This window comes from Psammomys obesus, unplaced genomic scaffold (genome assembly GCF_907164565.1).
Source record: "Psammomys obesus unplaced genomic scaffold, mPsaObe1.curated_primary_1811, whole genome shotgun sequence".
In the NCBI taxonomy this organism is placed as follows: domain Eukaryota; kingdom Metazoa; phylum Chordata; class Mammalia; order Rodentia; family Muridae; genus Psammomys; species Psammomys obesus.
This window is the reverse complement of record NW_026596120.1, coordinates 1999305-2023953: the sequence shown is the minus strand read 5'-3', so window position 1 is coordinate 2023953 and position 24649 is coordinate 1999305. Positions and strand designations below refer to the sequence as shown.

At 50.6% G+C, this 24649-nt stretch overlaps 2 protein-coding genes across 4 annotated transcripts in view; one reads left to right on the top strand and one right to left on the bottom strand.

Moving 5' to 3' along the window:
• Zic4 (Zic family member 4) overlaps positions 1 to 16915 on the bottom strand; it is a 20223-nt gene extending 3308 nt beyond the window's left edge. Inside the window, exons 1-4 of one of the 3 annotated variants that reach the window (XM_055629874.1) lie at positions 16757 to 16915; positions 13275 to 13359; positions 6669 to 7286; positions 1742 to 2057 (exon numbers count right to left, since the gene is read on the bottom strand). In XM_055629874.1, coding sequence (XP_055485849.1) covers positions 1742 to 2057; positions 6669 to 7286; positions 13275 to 13344 — 1004 coding nt within the window. In that variant the 5' untranslated portion in view covers positions 13345 to 13359; positions 16757 to 16915. Of the gene's footprint in view, positions 1 to 1672; positions 2058 to 6668; positions 7375 to 13274; positions 13360 to 13970; positions 14015 to 16756 lie in introns of those variants that run through there. The other 2 variants (XM_055629873.1, XM_055629872.1) reach the window with 2 other exon arrangements.
• A 3761-nt stretch (positions 16916 to 20676) lies between these two features.
• On the top strand, positions 20677 to 24629 carry Zic1 (Zic family member 1). The gene is made up of 3 exons (XM_055629760.1): positions 20677 to 21822; positions 23311 to 23474; positions 24166 to 24629. Exons 1-3 carry the CDS (start codon positions 20841 to 20843, stop codon positions 24361 to 24363), a joined length of 1344 nt encoding a protein of 447 aa, XP_055485735.1. The 5' UTR covers positions 20677 to 20840; the 3' UTR covers positions 24364 to 24629.
• The last annotated feature ends 20 nt before the right edge of the window (positions 24630 to 24649 follow it).

Below are 24649 nucleotides of genomic sequence, written 5' to 3'. Positions count from 1 at the left end.
TCTTTCTTTCTTTCTTTCTTTCTTTCTTTCTTTCTTTCTTTCTTTCTCTCTCTCTCTCTCTCTCTCTCTCTCTCTCTCTCTTTCTTTCTGGCCCCGGGGATAATCAGAGAGCTTCATGGGAAGTGGGCTAGACTCTACCTCACAGCTACATCCCCCACCCCAGCCTCAGGGCTCAGGTTGTAAAATCGAGTTCCTAGGGGCTTCCTTCCAGGCATTGCCCTCCTCCACATGTTTATTTCAGATTTTTTTTTTTTTTTTTGAGAACTGGACAAGTCTGGCGATACCTCCCCTTTCTCTCTTTTGCTGCCATGCTATTTCCTTTGCTGTTTTTCTTTCTTTAAATGTCAGCTAGGATTTTGAGGCAGCTCTCCCTTCCCTACAGAGGGTGGCAGGCTAGGAGGAAGGCCCCGTGTGTTTCTCCCCCTTGCTCTCCACCCCCACTAATATCTGGATCCCCCTCCCCCGCCAACACACACACCTCCGAGGACTTCATAACCAGCACATCAAATACTCTCAACTCTTCAGACCTATTAGGTGTTTGCCTGCATAATAGTTGTCATTGTACTTCATTTCTCACATGCCCACAAACTTTTTTTTTTTTTTTTTTAAAGAAGGCTAACATTGTGTTAGCTAACAAAAGCTATTGGAGAACGGCTGGTGTTCTCTAAGGCACATCCTGGACTGCGGAGACCTTGGTTCAATGATGACATCAGCCAGCTCCGGGTCCCCTGCTTGAGCACCTATGAGGCTCTATAGCAGAGCCTAAACAGATGGGGGTGGGAAAAGGAAGCCTGGGAGCTTCACAACTCAGAATCCTTAAAAAGCCTTTTAGCTCTCCTTTGTCTCTGCTTTCTATTGTTTTGGACCCGCTCCCCACTGCAAGTATAAAATGTAAATGGAGTTTGAAGCCCAACAGAACAGACCTATCTATGTCCTCTGCTAGGCACTGGGGTTGAAGGTATGTAGCATCCCAAGAGAGAAGGGGAAAGAGTCTCCCTACTTCTCTCCCTTATAAAGGTGGTTGAACAGTGCAGGACTTCTGGTTTCTTTGTCATTGTTATTTGCTTATTTTGTTGTTGTTTTTCAGGATTAGCTATGGAAAGGGAGAGTGTATGGAGGCAAAGGAGAAGATAAATGGGCTGCAAGAAAATGGTTGTGGAATTCTGTCTGCCACCTCCTGGGCTCTGAACGCCTCTGTTTGCGATTGACGGGCGAGGGGGAGGGAAGGAAAAGGAGTCCGAGACTGGGATCTGGGGAGGCAATGGCCCAGCTTCAGGAAAATCTTTTCCACCCTTCCACACCCACAGGGAAAATTTATGGCTTTACTTGTGACACCTGCAGTTGCCAGAATTGTGAATAAATTCTAATAAGTTTTGTTTTGTTTTCGTCTGTCTCCTTATCCCCGGACATTGGTTTCATGGGCAAAGGGCGGTAAAGGATGTGACTGTGGCATGGCCACATTTATGTTTTCCTATAAGGATCTAGTATCAGTATATTCAATAACTTTTAATGGCGGTCTAGCTACTTGCCGGCCCTTCTACTCTCCCTCCCTTCGTTCCTTGCCTACTCCTTGAAGCTTCAGTGGCCAGGCCTAGACTCGAAGTCCACACGCTGGGAAAGTACTGGCCCTGATACTGGAGGCGGCGGCGGTGGCTGCGGCTGGGCCCAGAGGTGTCGTTAGGCTGGGGTGGGGGCGCTGCAGAGTCAGCCACCGCTGGGCCAGGCGACCGAACACACGTACCATTCGCTCACGTCTGCGCCACGCACCACCGCCGCCGCAGAGCAGGCTACCGGGGGCTCCCGGCCGCTTTCTAAGGAGGGCGACGCGAGAGCGGACGGTAGAGCTGAATCGTAGCCGGAGCTGGGCGGCGGCGAACGGCCGTGAACTTTCATGTGCTTTCGCAGAGAGCTGGGGTGCGTGTAGCACTTGTCACACCCGCGCACCTTGCACATATAAGGCTTGTCGCTCGTGTGCACGTGCGAATGCTTCTTGCGGTCGCTGCTGTTGGCGAAACGCCGTTCGCAGCCCTCGAACTCGCATCGGAAGGGCTTCTCGCCTGCGGGGGGGAGGGGGAGGTAACGCAGAGACGTTAGTAAGGTGTGGGCTGCGTTCCAATCCCCTTGCTCTTTTGTTTTCAGCAAAAGGACCACAAAAGATTTTTTTAGAAATTACTTTTCCTCCGTGCTTTAGGTCTGACACCCCCTCCCCCAGGCAGCGAGGAGGTGAAGCCCACTCTTAAAGGCTGCCACTCCTGCACCACCCCCGTCAGTCCTAGGCCTAGGGGTGGGGGTGGGGTGGGGTGGGGGCCGTCGGAGGTGGAGCGACCGTGACTCCACCACAGTCATTTCCATTCTCCAGAATCCTTATCCGGGCACGTTGTTGTCCTCCAACTTTTCATCTGTGTGGAGGCAGAAGCACCTTTGCCCAAAGAATCGAGTTGCTTGAGGAGCTCGCCTTTTTTTTTTTTTTCTTTCCTTTTCTGTATTTGAAGTAACTGCCCAAGCCATCTGTCTCTGCCCTAGTGAGCCTTGCCCAGCAATCCGCCGGACACATACTCCATCCTCGTCCAAAGTGTTTTCTGAAGTAGGTTTTTGTGCAAGTGCCAAAGCAATGAGAGGATCTGAGAGAATGGGTGGCGGGTGGTTCTTGCGTGTGCCTAGCGTGGGGAAACATTCTGAGCAGGGATCCATCCCGAGGGCTATTTTCCCCAGGAAATAGAGCCCTCTCTCCTTTCCACTTCACCCGCTGACGATAAATATACTGTAACGTTATTCGCGTCTTGACTAATCTATCCGAAATTCCTCGAGATTGTGTTCCTTCGCCGACTGTAATATTTTATTATACGGATCCAGCGGCGCAGCGGAGACCTTGTCGAGTGTAGCGCGGGCCCTCTCAGCCCAAACTGACAATTTCAGGTCCATGATCCTCCCAAGACAATTCCCCGCCCGCCTGTTCCACCTTGCAGGCCAGAGGAGGCCCAGAGTCTGATGGGGGGGGGGAAGTCCGCTCAGGCCTGGCGGTGTTAAGTCTGTTGATATCGTGGCCCTGAGTGTGGCAAGCTTCGGGTGAGTGCCTGCTAGTGGCAGGCCGGGTCCGGCCTCACGGACCACGGGGTGTAGCGCAGGTCTTAGAAGAGCAGGAAGGCCAGGGCGCGCGCATATCTGGCTGGGACTATCGGCTGGGCCAAGCCTCATTCCAGGGGTTGCTGCTGCTGTGTGGGAGAGGAAAGGACCCCCCACCCCACCCCACCCCCAGAACCCAGAATTCCAAGTCTCTGGCTCAGCTGAGGTTGTTTCGAAAAGGAATGGGGGGGGGGGAGGTGTCTCCGCTCTAAGCAACTGGAGGTCCTGGGTGCGACCTCCCTAGCATCTGACTCAAAAGCAAGATGCCCCGCCGCCGGCTCTGAGGTCGCTTCTTCCGCGGTTTATACGAGAGACTCCCCGATAAGCCCCACAAAGCCCCCATCGCGCCGCGCGGCGTCGGAGAGCTCAGGTTGGGACAACCTGCCTTTGGCTTGGGCAAACGCGGGCGAATCGGTCTCTCCCGCCCCGGCCGCAGACAGCGCTCACCCTTGCTGGATGAGCTGGTACACCAGGATCCTCAGGAAGAGGTTGCCTGCTGCCATTTTCACAGGACAAGGCACGGTCTTACGAAAAAAAAAAAAAAAAATTGGAGGATATGTATAATGAACAAATCAGTGGCCCTACTCGTCCTCGGATCTCTCTCCCTTGGTTTCACCAGCGTTTGCAAACCCCAAATTCTTCTCCCTACCTCTCTCCCTCCTCCTCTTCATTAAAAACAAACTTTTTTTTTTTTTTTTCAGCTGAAGCCTACAAAAGAAACTAAGGGGATTTTTTTTTCGGCGGGGGGGGGTGATGGTGGATAGAATTTGGGATGAGAACTTGAGGCTAAATTTTTTGTAACGGGAATCTGGGGCGGGGGGGGGGAGGCGGGGGGGAATTCCGCTTCCACACACTCCATCCCCAGTGTCTGGCCGTGTAAACTAGAAAAGTATTTCGCTCCAGACGAGAAACAGGAGAAGAAAAGAAGCAGGTACGGAAAGGCTTCAGTACCGGGAGGGGGGTGGTGGCGGCGGCGGCGGCGACGGCGGCGGTGAGCAGGTCCCCGGGAAACCCGGTGCAGCCCGGCCCTAGCCTTCCCTAGCTGCAGGAGGCGCCCTGGTCTCTGCGCTCAAGACGGCCCTCCCTCCCCGCCGCCCTTTCCCATCCCACCCCACCCCACCCCCACGCCCCAGAGCGACTCCCTGGGTGGGAGGGTGGACCCTGCGGCGCCTTGCTGGGCCTGCCTCCTGCGGGACGAGCCGAGTCTTAGACTGGAGCCGCTGTAGGCCTCGAACCTCCGGAGCCCGATCGGGGGCCCTGGCCCTGGCCCTGGTCCTCGGCTCCGACTCCAGGGTGCCAGCCGTGGTCTCCGTCCGCTCGGACCCAAAGTTGGCCGGCCTAAAGGGGCCGCCGGGCCAGCGCCATCTTCTCGCACTTGTGGCTGGGTCTGTTTTCGCGGTGACTCCGCCCCGGAGCGGCCCGGGCGCCGGCCTGTACCCCCATCCCTCCCCCCACCCCGCGACGTCCCCCTCCCCACGAAGGCTGACTGACTGCGGGGAAAAGGTGGGGAGAGCCCGGGGCAGGGGTTCCGGGAGGCGCGCCAGTTTGGGAGGTTGGCCCGGCGCGCGCCCCTGGCCCGCGCCTCCCTCGCCGCCGCCACCGCACCATTGTTCCCCGGTCTCTGTCACAGTCACAGAGTGAAAACCTTTCTTCACCCGCCGCCTCCAGAGCCAGGCCTGGGAAGTCACAGTCGGGAGAAGCCCAGCTAAGAAATCTGCTCCTGATCGCCGCTTCCGCGACTCGAGGAAATGAAACGCCATTAATATTTGAAAAGGCAATTATTTTCCTGTTGAATCGAAAACTGTCTTCATGAATAATTTGTAGAGCGTTCTATTGCCATTTGAGAAACATTTTGTTGCTGCTTTGCCTCCTCCTTTTCTTGCCATTACTTAGGAGATTTGAGGGACGGGGGAGGCTCTGCGGTTTTTTTTTTTTCTTTTTCTCTTTCTTTTCTTTTCTTTCTTTCTTTTAAACCCGAGCTGTAATGAATCAGGACAGAGACCGAAAAGAACGCGCAATATTCTGCCTTGAGTCCGTGCAAGCCCGAGAGCCAGCCAAGCACACTTCTGCTTCTCTGATGTAGGTCGATTACGCGAAGAATTTAACCATTTTCTGCTTCACAGACTTCAAACAGTGGGCCGGCAAAGAGCAGTATAAGTTTGTTTGCTTCAAAATCCCTGTCATTAAAGATGAGTTCTTTCTCCGGCCCCGGATTGTGAATCCACCTTCCAGGTGCTGGCAGCCAGCCCCTGGAGCAGCAAGTCTGAGAGCTAGAATCATAGTCTTACTTATCCCTCTGTCCCTGGGGATATATAAGGGAAGAGAGAGAGCGAGAGGGGCAGATGAATGAGACAGAGTGGGGGGACATCTCAGAACGTGCTCTAGAAAACCATACAAGAAGTTTGCTGACATGCCAGGGGGCTAAAGAACGAGATCAGCCTATGACAGTATTCTAACCCTACACCTCACGGAGAAGGCAGTTGATGGCAAGATTTAGCAAGCTTCCTCCAAGGTGCTGCAACTACCGGGGACTGCGACTCTTAGAAAGGTTGCCGTTTAAACAAGACTGGGTGGAAAGGAAAGATCTAGCCCACAGAACTGGAGCACCAAACTGGAATTCCTCTGGTCTCCGCATCATTCTTCCCTTTTCCCGCCTCCAAGATGGAGGAGGGGAGAAGATTCTGACTTCTTAAACTTCAAGGGGGGGGGGGAGTAAGGAGAGTCAAACGGTGGCTGCTAAACTAATTAATGTAACTTCACAGGCTGCTCGGAAAGTGTGAAAACTTTCTTCTTGCAATTGTATTAATTAGATGCTTCTGGCCAGAAGAGTTCAGCCCCCAGGCTCCTTCACTGAGCTCCCGTCCTTTCTGTTAACTGGAGCTAACAGATGTGGTTGACACATGCCCCTATTTCCCTTACCAGCTCGGTAAATGACGTTTAAGGCAGTGGGTCTCCTTGGGTCTCTACTAAAGTAAGGACGAGGCTTACCAAAAAACGTCCCTTCCGTGGAGCCAACAATACAAAAACAGCTCAAAAGTAGGCCCCCAAGGCTCACAAACCCTAAGGAACTTATTAAGGTTCAGATGACCCCTCAATCCAGGTTGCTGATGAAGCTAAAGGGGAGAAGAGCTTCCCAAAGTGATCTGTAAATGGGAGGCAATCGTTCCCATTTCCTTTAAGACTTTGGGGGAAAACATGCCGTTTTAAAATATGTCTTAGAACCAAACTCCAGGGCCTGGGGATATATCTCCATGCCCAGGGGTCAGTCTCCAAATCCTAAATCGAATCGAATCAAATCAAATCTCTAAGCTGGAAGCGCCCCTTTACCAACCAGGATGACGAAAGTCTGGAGCCACTCTCTCCAGACAGCCTCCGGGAAGCGGTGAGCCTAGTAGCAGAAGCTGTTAATTACCGGTTCATAAGTCTGGCTCAGGGAAACAATACCGAAATACCTCCCTCCTCCCCTCAGTTGGAACTTAAGGAAATCCAGACCCAAGGGTCTCTGCCCCGTGGGGCCGAGGAGGCAGACAGCACTGAGTACTGACCTGTATGTGTTCGTTTGTGTATTTTGAGATTTTCTGATCTAGCAAAGACTTTCCCACACCCTGGGAAAGGACAAGGGAAGGGCTTCTCGCCCGTGTGCACGCGGATGTGATTTACAAGTTTGTATTTGGCTTTGAAGGGCTTGCCCTGCCGCGGACACTCCTCCCAGAAGCAAATATGGTTAGCCTGCTCTGGGCCACCGACGTGCTCCACGGTGACATGCGTGACCAGCTCGTGCATGGTGCTGAACGTTTTGGAGCAGGGGCGCGGGGACACCGGGCCTTCATCCCCCAGCCACTTGCAGATGAGCTCCTGCTTGATGGGCTGGCGCATGTAGCGGAAAAAGGCTCCAGGGCCATGGGGTGGAGTGAGGTTCATGGTCAGGTTCATGCCACCATAGCCGTGCAGGGCTGTGGCTGCTGCCAGAGTGTCGCTGCGGGCCGTAGGCCCCGGTGCAAAGGGTTCCGACCTCGCGTACATGTCTCCAGGGAGCCCCAGACGCAGGAGTCCGTTCAAAGGACGGCTGTGGGAGGCTGGAGGAGGCTGCTCGTGAAGGCCCGCAAACACCGAGGGGTTCGAAGCCGCGGCCAGCTGGGGCCCATGGTGTCCGCAGCTGCTACCTGTTGAGACAAATAGCGTGTATGAGAACCGGCGGGACGGGCTCCGCACTTTCCCCGGGCCCCGGGGACAAGCTCTGCCCAGCCGCATCTAGGTTTCTGGCGTCGGTGCTGGGATCTTGAACCAGACAGTGCCCGGCAGTAAACCTGTGGAACCAAGCGAAGCCAAAAAGCCTCCGCCTCTGTCTGGCTGGGCTACAGTTCTGCCGAGTCCCCCGCAGCGCCATGAGCCGGAGAGGGGTAGTGATAATGGAGTAGGTGGGAAAGGAAGCGGGGCTGAGTCTGTGGGTGCCTGGGGGCACGGCCTCTGCCGCAGAGGTATAAGACCCCTGTATCTCAAGATTACTTTGTCCACCAACACCAAGGGGTGCTCCGGGGCCAAAGACGGGCGTGATAGGAGGGGTCATTTTGGAGGTGGTGAAGTTGGAAGTGGTTAGTGATTTTAAAGCGTCCTAGACGGATATATTAATTTCAGCGTCCCACTGGGCCTGGAAGGGACCGCCTGCTGCACATCTGCCGGGCGGCCGCCAGTGCTATTGCTGCCTGGCGGTGCAAAGAAAGGGCAACCCGAAAAAGAAAAGGAGAGAGAGAGAGAGAGAGAGAGAGAGAGAGAGAGAGAGAGAGAGAGAAAACTTATGCAAAGTGGTGGGGATTTTTTGTTTGTTTGTTTTGTTTTGTTTTTTTTCTTTAAGTTTTGGGTACACCCCCCCCCTTTTCTCCGTCTTTAATGTCTGTGTGAAATCCCAGGCCCTACAGAGGCGGCAGCAGGGCGCTTAAGGAAATGAATAGATTCGGGGCTGCGGCCCCGGGCCACCGTGAGAACAATCGCCAATGTCGCCCATTGGCCGGTGGTCTGGCCCGACGTCAGTGATGACAGTCTCTCTCTCTCTCTCTCTCTCTCTCTCTCTCTCTCTCTCTCTCCTCCCCTCTCCCTCCCTCCCTCCTTCCCTCTTTTGCTCCCTCCCCCAACCCCAATTTCATTTCACGCTTCTACTGCTCATGCGCTCTGACCCAGGCACGGAATCTTTTCTCTTTCATGTAACTCCCTCCGTCCCCCCAAGCCCCCCACTCCCATTCCAGAAAGCCGAGCTTTGCCACCGAGCTCCTGGAAGTCAGTGAGCTGGGTTAGTTTACGTGTCTACCCGTGTGGACTCCGGGAGGAGCAGAGTCCCTCGCACAGTTGAGCATTCAAGCCCCTCAAGGTGTCTCGGAAGTTTGTCTTTGAACGCAGAGGAGACTGTCTGGGTCAAGGCAGGAACATAGGCTGCCGGCTGCCTGGAGCAGAGAAACTTCTAGGGTAGAGAACCTAGAGCCCAATTTCATTCTCTTTCGTTTCCTGACATTTCTTTTCTCCCATCTCTCTCCCTTCCTCGCTCTGCTCTCATTTTCCCTAAATCTACAGCGTGTGCCTGCCACTCTTCCGGTCTGTGTTCACCCTCCTTCCTCTTCTTCTCTACTAGCTCTTCTCCAAGAGCCTTGCCTCGGTCTCTTTTCGGTGCCTGGCAGTCCTGAAAGTAGAATCCCTGAGTGACTCGAGAAACTCAACCAGAGGAGGTCGTGAAGAGGGGAGAAGTCCTGTTTCAGACTCACCCCAGGTTCTCCTGAAAAGGCTCTTTTCATCATACTTCATATTTATCTACTTGAGAGTATTCTGCTAAGTAAATAAATGAATGAATGGCTCTGGACACACAAATGGGAGGAACAGGTCCTTGCTCCGGAGTCTAGGAGCCAGGGCACTAATCTGAGGGTCCTGAACCCTATGCAGCGAAGCCAGAATAATGTTCCAAGAATGGCAACTTGGATTACTTTCGGTCTGTGGCCACTTGTTGCCAAAGCTTTAACCTTAGTGTTTGCTAGAATGGATGCATAACTGACTGCACCCATGGGCTTCAATCTAGAATTGCCACCACGGCAGGCTAAGGAAGACAAATTCAGGAAGATTTCAATTCTGGTTCAGGAATGTCTGCCCTAGGATTGACTGCTTCCTGAGCCCAGGCCCCTGCTCAAAAATTTCAGCGGAAACTTCTTGGATCTTCCTGACCTCCAAGACCCCCCCCCAAAAAAAAAAAAAAAACCTTTGGGTCTTTTAAAGAAAGTTCTAAATATGGAGAAGAAGAAAGGATAAAACATAGCCCTTTAAGAGAAGGGAGGGTTTGCACAAATTGCATGAAACACTAACAGAATTGATGGAACGGCCCCCTCCCCCATGATATTACATTCCATGTAATATAAAGGTAATGTAAATAAAGGCCTTTGCTTTGTTTGTTCTGTCTTATTTTGTTTTTGAGACAAGGTCTTCTGTAGCCCAGGATGGTGTAGAGCTTGGAGGGGTTTGAACTTCTGCTCCTCCTGACTCTACGTTCCAGGAGCTCGGTTTGCAGATGTTGCCACCACATAGGAGCTGATACCGTGTGAGCAAGAAAGGGAACCTAGGATTCAGGGCATGGGTAACAAGTACTCCACCAAGGGAGCTACTCCAGCCCTACTCCCTAAACAAGGCTTTAATTTTTTTTTAATAATTGACTTATTTTCTAAAGCTTGGTACTTTCTTCATTCATCCCTGCTTGGGGCAAGGGATTTAGCATGGGATTAACTTCCACAATAATTTCTCTAGCTTTGAATAGTTTGTATCTCTCTGAGATTCGGTGTACACACACACACACACACACACACACACACACACACACACACTGAAGAGAAGGAGAGACATTTGAATTCTTTCCAAGAAACCAAAGCCTTTCCTGACATTTTGAAAACTAGACTCTGAGAACTTTATGCTTCAGGCTTCCTCTCCTTTTGAATGCTTCCTTTGCTTTCTCTTGTTAGCCCTTTAATGAGAGGCACTTCTATCTGGTGGGCTTGCTTTTCCCTCTCCCTCCCCTCTCCTTATCTCTGGACAGTTATCAAATTTCAGTGAATTTCGAAGTCTGACCTCCAAGAAAAATGAAGCATGTATTCAGGTGAGTCTGAGCTGAACTCCCCTGTGCCTCAAGGGCTTTCAACACAGCATACACGGTGATAAAAGAAAACAAAAGTGTGTCTCTTCTTGCCCAGCTATTTCTATCATCTGAACCTCAGAACTGAGATGGTAAACCTGCCCAAGAATTAACGTTTCTCTCACCTAAACCTAGGCAATTAATTGTTCAGGATGTGTCAAATGCACAATCCATTTTAGCTTTGGTTAATTATTCTGTCAGAACCAACATGGGTTTTTCATATGCATACTGTGACCCAATCCCCATTAGAAGTTTTGGATAACAATTCAGTACAGGTTTTGTTGTTGTTTTTTGTATTGTTTTGTGTTTTAAGCATTTTCAGAACTATTTGGAAGCCTGGTGAGCATGCAGCACTCCTAACAGTCATGTATTTGCTTCCCATTTTCACAGGAGAAGAAAATGCTAACTTTCCATTAGCAGGTTGCAGAGAGAAAGATTTTTTAAAAATCCAAGTTTACAGACCTTCTGAACTGCAAGCACTGACCTGTGTACCCACAGGTTAGAAACCAAAACCAAAGCCGAAACAAAAAACAGAAACAAAAAACAAACAAACAACAACAACAACAACAAAAAAAAAACCCAGAGGATTTTATAAGCACATCTTGTTAGTATACAGTCTGTCTGACTAACTGTGCCCTTGAAAAGGTATGAACATGTGTATGACTTTTTGTGCCAGCAGCAAAAGGGCAAACACATCTGATTCAGCCAAAATCACTGACAGTAGTCTGGCCCCATGGAGTTCCTTCCCAGATGCAGCCTTCCCTTGAAGCACTAAAAACATCTGGAGCCATCCTGGGTAGACATTTCTTGAGTAGCCAGGGGTCAGTTGACCTGCAGGTCACAGAGGCTGCCTGATCCTTGCAAGGTTCTTGGAGCCATATGGTCCATACCTCGGTTGACTAAACATAACAATGGGACCAGACATTCTTTTAAGGTCCATTTCCCTAGAGAATGAGTTAGAGAGAAAAATATATTTTTGTATCCATTTATATTTACTGACGTAGAACTTTGAGCAATTATGTAAGGGCCTTTAAGGTATATTTCTAAAATAAACTCCAAAACGGTCTCAAGCTAATCAGAAATGACAAGTCATGGAACACCAATGTTCTAGAGGTGTATTTTAATATTTCCAGAGATCCTTTTGATGTCCCAGGATATAAAGATCCCCAGTTTCAGAAACTGTCAGTTGGCCAGAAGTGCTAATCTTCATTGGAGCTCAGTTTGCTCTCAGGTACTCCCTGTTTGGTTTGCAAAGAAAAGGAGTATCCTGTCCAAGAGGTGTTCTTGGCAAATGCAAAGGCAAAGGCAGTAAAGCTTTCATGAGGTCTTATGTGGAGCAGACATCACTAGTCCTCTGAAAATTAATACCTAGAATCATGGCTTTAGCATTTTTGCTCACAAAACTCACTAACATAAATGGTGGAAACCAAGGATTTCTAGTTTACTTTTTAGAAATAGGGCAGTTTGTGGCTTTATCATCTACCAGAGCACCTTACATCACTGGCTGAAACATAGGACCTCTCTTCTTGAAAAGGTGGAACAATGGAGACAAGGCATCGGTGGCTGTGCTACCTTTCTTTTTTGATCTTTGAAACAATGCTAAATCATGATTACCTATTCAGTTGAGGGAGTACGGCTCAGAGCCAGGCCAAACAGTTTCTGTCGTCTGAACATTCTGCTTCTAGACCTGCAGTCACTTCCTCAGTTTTGTTTTTACATTTCTGACCACGATGCCACTCAAAATAAGGTGCATAACTCTGAAGAAGCTATTCACTGAGTTCAGGGTTCCTGCAGTGGGAGGTATCTCCAAGACTTATGGAAAGAAATCATTTAAGACACCCAAAGCCTGCTACGTGTCAAATCCTAAATTATGCAAAGGAGATGAGGGAGGTCTGTCAGAAATTTTTTAAAAGAGGAAAATGTTCCTAATGATGGGAAATTTAGCTTTAATCACCATTAATGGGATGGAGCCTATGGAAAAAAATTATGCTTAGATGTAGTTCAGTTTCCAAGAAATGCTTTTGCAAAATGCTATTTATTAAAAGATTGGGAGAAATGGATAAAAGAACTTCCAAGATAGAATTAAGAGATCAAAACAACTGAATTTATGTAATAATCACATCCCCCCCCCTTTTTTTTTTACTTCTGCTATAAAATCATCCCAAATAGTAGAAAAGAGTCATTTCCTAACTTACTTAACTTTTGTTAAAAAGCTTGTCTTGCATACTAATGAGGAGACATCTTTGGAGAAAACATAGAGTTGTATAGTTGAAATGAGAAAAAAAAATAGATGCCTGAAAGGGGGGGGGAGCCAACCTTAAATCCTATCCTTATTCTAAATGAAATATGAAATTAAATCCTTCACAATGAAGGTATTTCTGACAGAGTGGCTGTCAGTCACTCTTGGTTCAGACATCACATTGTGGGAACATAGTCACTTCCACATTGCAGAAGCCTGGTGCCCCTGGTAGAGATGATGCATATCTTGTAAACCCCATCACCAAGATCAAAGTCTGCTTCTTTCATGGAAGCCAATACATGTCAAACCTCATCCCAATCAAATTGTCTGGAAATGAATTCAAGATGAATATGTCATAGAATAATGTGACAGTGGAATTGCAGAAGGTCAAGGGTGGTTGTTTCGATGATCGAGTACTCAAATATTAATTCTAGAACATCCAGATGAGTAGGCATTGAGGGCTAATCCTCGGGCTGCTGCTGGTGGGACAGTGTGTCATTGATTTGTGTGCAAATGCATCAAACAATAAGGTGTTATTCTAAGTTTCATTTGAACTCTAGAGATGTGCCTAAACTCACATCCCCATATAACGAAAAGAGAAACAATCAAATATGCCTTACACATAAACACACACACACACACACACACACAAACACACACACACACACACACAGAGAGAGAGAGAGAGAGAGAGAGAGAGAGAGAGCAATCTTTAGCAAATCTCTATTTATAGTAAGATTTTTTTTAATTACTCACTTGATTCTTTCAGGGTGTTTCTGTAAAGCCGTAACCGTTTCCTCATCACCAAGGAAGTCTTGTATTTCATTTTCTGAGTTTGAGCCTGCTTGAGAAGAAAAGCCCTGAGTAAAACAATACCATACATGTTTCTGTGACCTGAGTGAGTGAAAGAAAGATGTTAGTCTGAAAATAATCCTTTAGCATTTCTCTGATCGTTTTTAAGTTTGGGAACACACACACACACACAGAGATTGCTATAGACTATTCACATTTCTTGTAAAATGACATGGCTTGGTAATAAAAAAATTTGAAAAATTCTAATTTCACAGCTAGAATTTTTATCACTCATTGTTCTGACCTTTAGGTGGAAGTGTTCATTCAGTCTTCAAAAATCTGTGGCTTCTAGAATTTGAGATTTTGTTTTTTAAAAAAAATCTCATTATTTCTTCAAGTTAGTTATTTACATTTGATGTGGTGTGGTGGGGAGAGCCCTCTATTCTCTAGGGGTGCACAATCACGCTTAGTTATATTGTTGGAAGGAAGAAAACTTCAGATTTTCAAATCCTGTTCTGTCAGTAGTAGTGAATAAGCTTTTAACCCCACATGTCCCAACCCTTCCCACCCCACCCCACCCCCGCTCCAAACCCACTTGAGAGCTGTTACTGACTCATTTTTTTCAAAGCTAATATTAAATCCACTAGATTAAAAATGTACCATTTTTTTGTTACTGTTGTTCTTGCTGTTGTTTGGTGCCAAGTTGTCCCCTTTTTTTATAGTTGGAAAGTTTAGAAATCATGCCTCCCTCTCAAGATTGCTTGTCAGTGGCTGGAGCTACTAAGCATTCATTCGGCAACCATAAATCCTTGAAAGCATTCTGAGGATTTCTGCATCTGTCAGACAAGGCTGAAGACAGTGGAGCAGCCAAACAGCAATCCACCTAGTGTTGACCCTAAATTTGTTGAGGAAGGACAAACAGTCATTGAGAAAGGTCTGGGGCTGGACAAACACAGCAAGACCTCAGTCAATGGGACATTTGCCTGTCTTGACACTCTAGCCCAAAGAACAAGTGGCTATTTAACTTGTTGACCCACAGGCTAAATCCAAGTTGGGCTGCAGTGTCATATGGGGCTCCCACCTCTAACTCAGACCCAAACTACCCGAAGGTTTTCACTCATTCTCTTTCTTTTCCAGGCACAGGCCTGACTATACTCACCTTCTCCTAGGGGGAAACTGTTTTCAGTTCTTTCTAACAAAAACAGGATTCTTCCAAAAAAGGTAACCAGCTCTTTCTAGCACAGACCAACAGAGAAAGGGGGCCCAACTTTGTATTCTTACAGAAGGGCAGTGAGCTGGGTGTCCTAGCTCTGAATGTCCTCATGGCAGGATGTCTAGCACCACAGTTTCTGGTTGGTTGGCAATAATAGAATTTACTTGTTTGCTTCTTAGGAAAAGGGGTGTAAGTTTCCCTAGAAACTTCTGTCTACACACAAGGCTGGCACAGCCCAACTTCTAGGAGGTCTGAATTGCTGGTACCCTCATGCCCTCTGTGTATGTCCCTCGTGCACTACAAATGCTTCCACGGGTATGCAAGCAAATGTTTCAGAGGTTGGACCACAGCAGACAAAAGGGTTCTGTACCAACACTATCATCCAGCCTGTGTAGCCAGTGATCTTGCTCAAAGAACAGAATGAGGAAAGAATTTGGGAACTGTCTCTGGGCCCCTGAATCTGAGGTCCCCAAGATAATATATCTGAAAAGCTCTTTGATTTCCCCCAAAAATCTTGCTCCTGAGGTGTCTTCCCATACCAAGGGGCTACCAGCTCAGAAAGGAGCACCCCCCCAGGAGGTATCAGAACCAGCCTTCATCCTGCACCTTGAGAGGAGAGGAAAGAGGTGCCAGGGAGCCTCAGTGATTGATAGTGACAAGAAGATGGGTTGGTTGGTAGTGCAAAAGACACACTATTTTTGTTTGAGGAATCACAGAGTCTGTCTGTTGTGAGGCAGACTTAGTCCACACAGGCCTGTCTAAGGTCAGAGGTCAACTAGAGCTGGTGACTTCAGTTCCACACCGATTAACTATCAGGCGTGAATACTTGCCTAAAAGGCTCAACCCTGGCAGGCTCAGAGTTACCACGCCAAAGATGAAAGCTGCTGCTGGCCTTTGCTTGGAACAATCGCTGCTTGCACGCCTACTGCCCTGGCTACTTTCCACCAGCCCTGAAGCCCCAGGAAATTGAGCTGAGCTCCTCGGTTATATACATATGCGCTTTCTTACTCCTGTCCTCCAGGGGGTAGATATTGGATCCCTCCAGCTCTAGGCCGAAGGCAGCCATCCTATGGATGCTCAGAGTCAAGCCTAAACTATTGGGGTCACCTACAGACAATCTGGCTTGGGCACCTTATCCTTATTGTAAATCCCTGCCCCAAAACACAGGAAGAGAAAAAGCGGTGCCCCACAATTAGAGACCGGAGGTCACTGCTAAGCCTTGACATCCGATGGTACTTTCTGGAAGACTCCAGTGAATACCGGGGACTCTCGAAACAGCCCTCCCACTCCCTCTGAGATTTTTCTAAGATTTCTCTATCTCCCACCTGTCCCCGAGGGCCCAACTTTTCGACTTTGAACCAGGCAGCTCTTTTACACCTCAATCCGTTCCCTTTTCTCCGGCCAGTAATTTGGTATATGTTCCCGGGTCTAGGCTTCAGCCTGCAGCCTAGAACTAGCCGCAGCCCCCATTCAACATCCCGGAGAAAGAACGCCAAACCGCGAACCCATAGGCTACGGCGCAGACAGAGCAGATCCTAGAGTTAGAGTCCTGAAGCAGGACCAGGATTAGGGCAGGCAGGCAGCCAGCCGGCCCGAGGCGGACCCAGAAGGCATCCTCAGTGAGTTTCCGGAGAAGTTCTGCGGTGTAGCCTCACGTAGCACTAATTTGATTCTTTGACCCGGAGCGAAGGGTAAACCGAAACCCTCCCTTGTCATTCTTGCCGGAGGGAAAAGCAGAAAGGCTGCCCGCAAGGGACCCCTTCGCAGGCACCCTCTCCGCTTCCAATACGAACAAGAAGGGCAAACCTTGGTCAGTTTTTGCTGTTCTTGTGCCCACGGTGGGCACACCCAGGCAATTTACAGAAGAGAGGAGCGAAGAAAAGCGGGCAACAAGCTGTTTTTGGTGCCATTGCCAGTAGGAGCCCCATCTGTCTTTTTTTGCACCCACTCTTCCCGGGAGGAAAGAAAGGACTCATCCTCAATACTGCCCCTCCCCACCCCCCTTTAGAATCAGTGGGGTGGGGCCTGTATCCACGGTGCCTGTGTGTGTGTGTGTGTGTGTGTGTGTGTGTGTGTGAAGGTGTAGACGAAGAAGAAAAAAAAAAAAAAAGTCTGACTAGGCCTATTCTCCCAATGGGGTTTGGGTGCCTAAGGCCCCCGTAAGGACATTTGCTACAAGGCCGCTGGGGATACAGGTCTTCCCCGCCTGACCCCCCTGGTTTCCAGCACTTACCCTGCTCCACCTGTTGCCCGGATCACCTCATTTCTGCACATCACTTTGGGGTGGATGAGGGGGGACCAGAAACCCCTCTAAGCCTCTTTTGTGGTTCCACCGAGGCGGTCATCCTTCATTTCTCCTTCTCCAGCTTTCGGGGGAAGCAGTTAGGGAATGTATGATGAAGCAGAAATGAGCCGTCAGGATGATATTTTAATGGCTTATATGTCACGTTGGTGCATGTGGCTTTGAACTGGAGCCGCTCGCGTGTCCTGCAGAGAGCGCCGCAAATCCCACTTGATAACTTCTGCAACCCGCAACTTTTTCCCCCCTTTACGGTTACTCTTACCTTGTATATTTGGATGGGTTTCCTAACAATACCCTCTGTCAACGCCCCCGGTGGGTTTTCCACAGACTGGAGGAGAGAAGCCTGACTTTCTTTTTTGAAGAATTATTTTCCCTCCCCTCTCCCAACAGCCACCCTTCCCTCAGGTCCCCTCCCTATTTTTTTTTTAAAGCACTCAAGGTGGGTTCAATATTTGTTCTCCCTAGTGAAAGAGCAGCACAGCCTCTAAGGAAAACACCTCCCAGATTATACGATTTTCATAATTCTAGGGGCCAACTTCCCTTTGTAGGAGCAAAAAGCACTGAATGGTCTGGTATATCTTTTTCCCCAACTAAATAAATGATGGATTAAAAATAAAGAAGCTCCTAGCACCACCTGCTCTGGCTCTTTCTGTTACTCTTTACACGAGTCCACTCAGATTAGGGGAGACTAGTGCTGGACTGCTGGACTTGTTGCTGGGGGCAGAATGCTCATTATTTTCTCTTTCCCTAGTATTTCTATTTTCTAGCTCTATAAGCACAGATGCTCAACACAGTCTCGTCAGGAACAGGGAAACCATGCCTACTCACAACCTGACTTCAGAGCCAGAAGAGGGTGTGTGTGTGTGTGTGTGTGTGTGTGTGTGTGAAGGGCAGTTCTAGTTCACTGTACCCAAACCAGAATGTAGTTGGGGGGTGGGGAAAGAAGGGCTGAAGACAACAAAACAAAACAAAATAGAAAGGAGGCTAGAAGTAACCAGTGCAGATCATCATTCCTGCAGCTCTAGAAAGCTAGCTGGCAAATGAGAGAGAGAGAGAGAGAGAGAGAGAGAGAGAGAGAGATTTTTATTTTTCTTTTGCCTGGAGAATTGGTAAGTTTTCTAACTGGACATCACGTGAAAGGATGAGTTGAAGGTCCCTTTGTCTGGAAAAGAGTTTAGAGCCTTGGTTCAGCTGCAAGGAAGCCAAATGAAGTTAGAAACAAAGGGCAAATTGAAGGATTCCGACTCTTGGCTTTTTGTGTTTTCTTTACTAGAAAATAATTAGACCTAATGAATATGCAGGCGCTAAGGCTAAATCCTGGGCCAAGCTGATGGGCTTAAAACTGAGCTAAGTAGAAACGCAACCTCCATTGCCCCTGGCTGCACATCCGCGTGCATTTTTTGAAATGTATAAATGTCCCTCGGTTTAATTGATTGAGTTACAGGGATTTCCCCCCTGCTTTTAAGTGCCATACTCCTCTACCTTTTAACAATCATTTTAATATATAGTCAATGGTTCTTTGTGGATGGGACAAAAAGCAACTACGCACTGTTGTTGAATAGACTTTGCGCTGGGCAAAGACAGGTTAATCGAGGGCCGCATCACGAAAACAAGCGAGTGTTGTATGTTTGCACGGAATCCAAATGTCTGCATTTTCCTAACTAAATCAAAGGGAGTGTTATTTCCTTTTCTGCTCACTCATCTGAAGGTAAGTAAATTTTCTCTGGCGATCAAAAGCCTGGTCGGCAACAAAGACCGCGCCCGCTTTTTCCACCGTCTTGTTGTGGCAAGTTGCGGAATTTCAATAACTGTGACAAGGGTGACTGATTTGTGAACTGGAAAAGGTTTGAATGTCACAAAATTTACATTGGTCCTATCTACCGGGGGATTTAAATGCCAAAAAGTATTCCGGGATCTCTAGGGAGCTTAGAGAGATCCAGAGGAACAATAGCTCGTTGGGAAATTTACAGTTTTACCTGAATGAAAGGGGCCGGGGATGGGAATCGGAGGGCAGAGTGAGCGGGCTGGGGGGGGGGGGGCGCAGACGACGGACCGGACCCGAGAAGAGAGAACAAGCGAGGGGAGAGGGAGCCCGGCAACTACATTTCCAAACTTCCATTAAAAACAAAAACAAAAAACAAACAAACAAAACCCAACCCGACAAACCTCAGGAACCGGGAAAAGTTTAAGAGTCCATCCACCTGTGTTTTGGTGTAAGTGTGCACGCAGGAAGGAAGTCTGGTAAACTAAGGCTAGGGGAGGCTCCAAGAAATCACGTTTCTAGGAAAGAGAGTGGCGTGCCCTCGCGCGCTCCCGAATCTTAAATTATAAACAGGAGAGAGGCCGGTCAAAAAGGAAGCAAACTTCAAAAGGAGCAAATAACAAAAGCTTCTTTTGCTGCCCTCGAAAGGGGGGTGGGGGGAGAATGGGAGGGAGGGAGAAAAGAAAGTTGCTGAATCGGGACATTCTGGAAGTGCCTTTGGGGTGTTTCTCGGCTGCTCCCGGTGCTGCTCTCCGAGACGCCGGGGGTCTTGGGTCTCCAGGGGCTCAGTGGAGGTTTGAAGGAGAGTAGCAGAGGGAAGAGGAGGGAAAGAGGGAGAGGAGAGGAGGGAAGAGGAGAGGAGAGGAGAGTGAGAGAGAGAGAGAGAGAGAGAGAGAGAGAGGGGAGGGGGGGGGGAAGAGAAAGGGAGGGGGAGAGAGTGAGACATTAGAAAGATGGAGAAAAACGGGGGGGGAGCGTAGAAGAGAAGGGAACTGGGAGAGGGAGGGGTAGGAGACAGAGAGCGAGAGGAGGGAAGGGGGAAGGAGGGGATAAGGGAGGGAGGAAGAGAAAGAGAGAGAGAGAGAGAGAGAGAGAGAGAGAGAATGGACTATGGGAGGGAAAAGGAATCGTGGCATGTATTTTTTTTTTTCCTTCCGTGAGAAGAGGGGGAAAAATTTGCCAAGGGGGGGAAAAAGTTGCTACTCCTGGCAGCCCCGTTAGTCAAAAGGGGCTGTCAAGCGCTTTACAATACCTGGGATTGATGAGGCGGGCGGGCCAATGAGCAGCGCGCGGCGCCACCGCGCGCCCTTCGCCGGCGCGGCGGCCCCAGGCGGGGTGTGTGGAGGGACGGCCGCCTCGCCAATCGTCGCCCGCGTCGGTCGCACGTGACGCCTCCCCCTGCTCCCATTCATCGGGGGGGGGGGACGACGGTGTCGTCCTTTCAATTCATTTATCTGCAGGAATGATTGCTGCTATCAGTCTCGCGCTCACCGCCCGGCTGAGGAGGTGAAAGTTTCTCCCCAGGAAGATAAACCGCAAAAGACAATATTGTGCATGATTTGCGCCTTTTCTTTGCTTTTTTTTTTTCTCCTCCCCCCTTTTTTTTTTTAAAAAAAAAAAAAAAACAGAGGGGGAAAAAAGGGAGAGTGAAGGAGCGAGGAGGAGAGCCTGAGAGAGAAACATAGAGGAGAGAGAGAGAGAGAGAGAGAGAGAGAGGAGAGAGAGAGAGGGGAGAGAGAGAGAGGGAGAGAGAGGAGACAGAGAGAGTCTAGTGGAGAAGTGAGGAGGGGCTCGCTGCGCGAGGAGACAGGGCGAGCGGCGGCGGCTCCTCGCGCTCACATTCCTCTATGCCACAAATCCGGGAAGAAGTTTTATTGGGGGGCTGAGATGTTCTATGCCTTTCCCCGGGCAGCCTTGACTCGAGGCCCTCTCGGCAGAGACTGAGCGGCGAGAAAGTGCGAGCCCCGGCCGGCGCGGTTCGAGCGGCAGGCGCCGGAGCCCGCCTTCCACCGGCCGGCAGTCACCCCGCTTTGCCTGCCCGGGGCCGGGCGGGCGCCGGCTCGCTCCCGGCCGCTGCCTGCTGGCTAAGACTTCGTTAGGTGGGTCGATCTCCCCCTCCCTCCTCCTCTTCTTCCTCCTCTTCCTCCGCCTCCCAGTCCTCCTCCTCCTCCTCCTCCTCCTCCTGATCTTCCCTCCTCGGCGGGCGAGGGTGGGGGGGGCGGGGGAGGCCGGGGCTCGCCCCGCGCAGCCACGATGCTCCTGGACGCCGGCCCCCAGTATCCCGCGATCGGCGTGACCACCTTTGGCGCATCCCGGCACCACTCGGCGGGCGACGTGGCCGAGCGAGACGTGGGCCTGGGCATCAACCCGTTCGCCGACGGCATGGGCGCCTTCAAGCTCAACCCCAGTTCGCACGAACTGGCCTCGGCCGGCCAGACAGCCTTCACGTCGCAGGCTCCCGGCTACGCGGCTGCCGCGGCCCTGGGCCACCATCACCACCCGGGCCACGTCGGCTCCTACTCCAGCGCCGCTTTCAATTCCACGCGGGACTTTCTGTTCCGCAACCGGGGCTTCGGGGACGCGGCGGCCGCCGCTAGCGCGCAGCACAGCCTCTTCGCGGCTTCGGCCGGCGGCTTCGGGGGCCCACACGGCCACACGGACGCCGCGGGCCACCTCCTCTTCTCCGGGCTCCACGAGCAGGCTGCGGGCCACGCTTCGCCCAACGTGGTCAACGGGCAGATGAGGCTCGGTTTCTCCGGGGACATGTACCCGAGGCCGGAGCAGTACGGCCAGGTGACGAGCCCGCGATCCGAGCACTACGCCGCGCCGCAGCTCCACGGCTACGGGCCCATGAACGTGAACATGGCTGCGCATCACGGGGCCGGCGCCTTCTTCCGCTACATGCGCCAGCCCATCAAGCAAGAGCTCATCTGTAAATGGATCGAGCCGGAGCAGCTCGCCAACCCCAAAAAGTCGTGCAACAAAACTTTCAGCACCATGCACGAGCTGGTCACGCACGTCACGGTGGAACACGTCGGTGGCCCGGAGCAGAGCAACCACATTTGCTTCTGGGAGGAGTGCCCGCGCGAAGGCAAGCCCTTCAAAGCCAAATACAAACTGGTCAACCACATCCGCGTGCACACGGGCGAGAAGCCCTTCCCCTGCCCGTTCCCCGGCTGCGGCAAGGTTTTCGCGCGCTCAGAGAACCTCAAGATCCACAAAAGAACGCACACAGGTATGGAAACTGACCCAGGACGCTCTACCTCCCACCCGGGCTTGAGATTCGAAAGTTGGGGGTGGGAGGGTCAGCGGCTGAGAGGCACAAGCCTTAACCTCAGTCGGGTCTGGGCCTCAGATTCCAGGAGCCAGGCAGATCTGATTTGTTTTTTTAAGTCTTAAGAGTATAAGGAAACAGAGAGCGCGGACAAGAAGGATCTGAGCGTACAGATATTTTTTAAAAAGAAGGAATTAAAAAAAAAAAGAGTTGGAAACTGGGATGCGGAGTCTGGCTTGGGCCAGCGCTCGACAAGCTGGAATCCCAGCCACGGAGGCGCCAGTTGCTTCCTCGACCAACGAATCTTAAAACTCTTCCTGTTGGCTATCCTCCCCGGGACTTTGTTGAGTTCCTTTCTGCTGGGAAAATGTGGAAGAAGTTGAGGATGAGCTAAAGGATGTAGAAGTAAAATAAAAAGGAAGAGGCGGTAGGTTCAGTCGGGGCAGGAGCTGTAATTGGGATCTGAGGAGGACGTTAGGTTTATGGACATTTGAAGAGATTGAATTTGATCAATAACGGGTTGGAACTGAGGAGTGAGGACAGTCGATGGAAGGTGCAGATAAACCTGCCGATTACACTGTAAAGGGACTGTTCTTAAAATGCGGGGTTTCTAGTTGGCCTTTAAAAATACCGACCAGCCGGAAGCTTAAAGAAACAACAGCAACAATAACAAAACAAACCCCAGGCAGTTTAGGGCTTCGTGTTGGGTGTGTGTGTGTGGGGGGGGGCAGGTTGGAAATTATGGGCCACTTGGGGTTAAGAGTCAGTGAATCTGACCGCCCTCCGCATTTGGGCATTGTCTGGTGGTGGAGAACCCGACTTGAACTCTGGTTTAATGGTCCAGTCAGGTGAGAACTTGGGGCATGGAGGCCCCCCCCCCCTTTCTAGCAGACGCCATAAAATGTGATGTGTGTGGGGGGGTGGGGTAGAGTTGGGTGGATGAGGTTCGAACTTGGTGTGCAGGGCATCTGGGAGGGGAAAGAAGGGAGGAGGAAAGAGGAAAGCGGGAGGTGAATCAGCCCGGTCCTGAAAACTAGAAAAGAATTGCTAACTAGAAGTCGTTAGGTGACCTCTGTCAAGAGCTGGGCACAAAAACCAGTATCTAGAGCCGTTGCTCTTCTGGATTGAAACAAACAAAAACAAACAAACCAGAAACTGCTCCTGCTACTTCTATTGCTACTACCACCACCAACTGCAAAGTAAAAATTAAATGTAGATACAATTGTCTCGGGGCCTTAAAACAGAGTTAAGTTATTCATAGTTTCCCCTCCAGATGCGTGAATTTATCAAAACCCCACACTTTGAGCTCGAAAGCGCTGCCCTCGGGCAGCCAGCGTTTTAATCTACTCAATAATTTTATTTACTAAACTCTGCCAACGGCTACCGACCCGTTCCGAACGAGACCCATCTCTCTCTCTTTCTCTCCTTCTCTCTCAACTTCCACCTCAGGGGAGAAGCCCTTCAAGTGCGAGTTCGAGGGCTGCGACCGGCGCTTCGCCAACAGCAGCGACCGCAAGAAGCACATGCACGTGCATACGAGCGACAAGCCCTACCTTTGCAAGATGTGCGACAAGTCCTACACGCACCCCAGCTCTCTGCGCAAACACATGAAGGTAAAGACCGCTGCGCCCTGGCCGCTGGCGCGCGCTGGCGGGAGCCCCTCTCTGAGCTCCGGCTCCCGGGCCAGCCACCCTGGAGCGGCCTCTGGGAGGCCGCAGGAGCCCCAGAGGCCAACGGTTTGGTTCGGTTGAGTGGAACCTGGGCAGAGGGAACAGGGGTAGGGAGGTTGGAGGCACCGCGGGCCCATTAAACTCGCTGCTTCGTAACGAAAGTAAACACAAGTGAGGTGGCTCCGAGGCAGCGCTAAGCTGGGCCATAGCTCCCGGCAGCCAAGGGCCAGGCGGACGAGGTGCGGCCCAATGCCCGGCTCTCAGTGTCTGCTCTCCCTCCGAGTGGCCAGGCAAACTTTAGGAAGCCCAACTTTCCTAGACTCCGGCCTCCAAAGCAACCTCCTCCTTCCCAGCTCCCCTCCCCCTTTTCTTTTGTGAGTCCTCCGGGCAGAGTCTCCCTCCTGGAGCTTGGCTGTGCCGGGCCAGGCCGGGGAGAACCCAGCCCGGAGTCCCATTGGTCCTGCGGGACGAGAGAGTCTGGGAGATCCCCGGCTTTGAAAGAAGCGGGGAGGGGGAGGGGGAAGGGGGGCGCACGGCGGGGGAGGGGGAGCACAGCCTTCCCAGCCTTCCCAGCCACGGGCAGCCGCTTGGCCCGCTCTTCATCTTCATTAAAAAGGCAACTTTCTTCTCTCAGGTCCACGAGTCCTCTTCTCAGGGCTCACAGCCTTCACCCGCCGCCAGCTCCGGGTACGAGTCGTCCACGCCACCCACCATCGTCTCTCCCACTACAGACAACCCGACCACCAGTTCCATGTCACCCTCCTCCTCCGCGGTCCACCACACAGCCGGCCACAGCGCGCTCTCTTCCAATTTTAACGAATGGTACGTTTAAAATCAGAAACAAAAAAACATGGCAAACCTATTTAAGAGACTGATCACACGTATACCCAATTGTTGAAAGAATCCTGAGAGTCGAGAAACCCCTCGTCCCGATCCCGCAAACGTTGTTTTTTGTTTTGTTCGTTTTTTTTTTTTGTTTGTTTGTTTGTTTTTTAAATCTGCCGGTAAATCCAGGACTGAGAAAAACAGAGGAAACAGCAAGCCTTTAAATTTTTTTCAATTTTCTATTCCCTTTCTTTCTTTCTTTCTTTCTTTCTTTCTTTCTTTCTTTCTTTCTT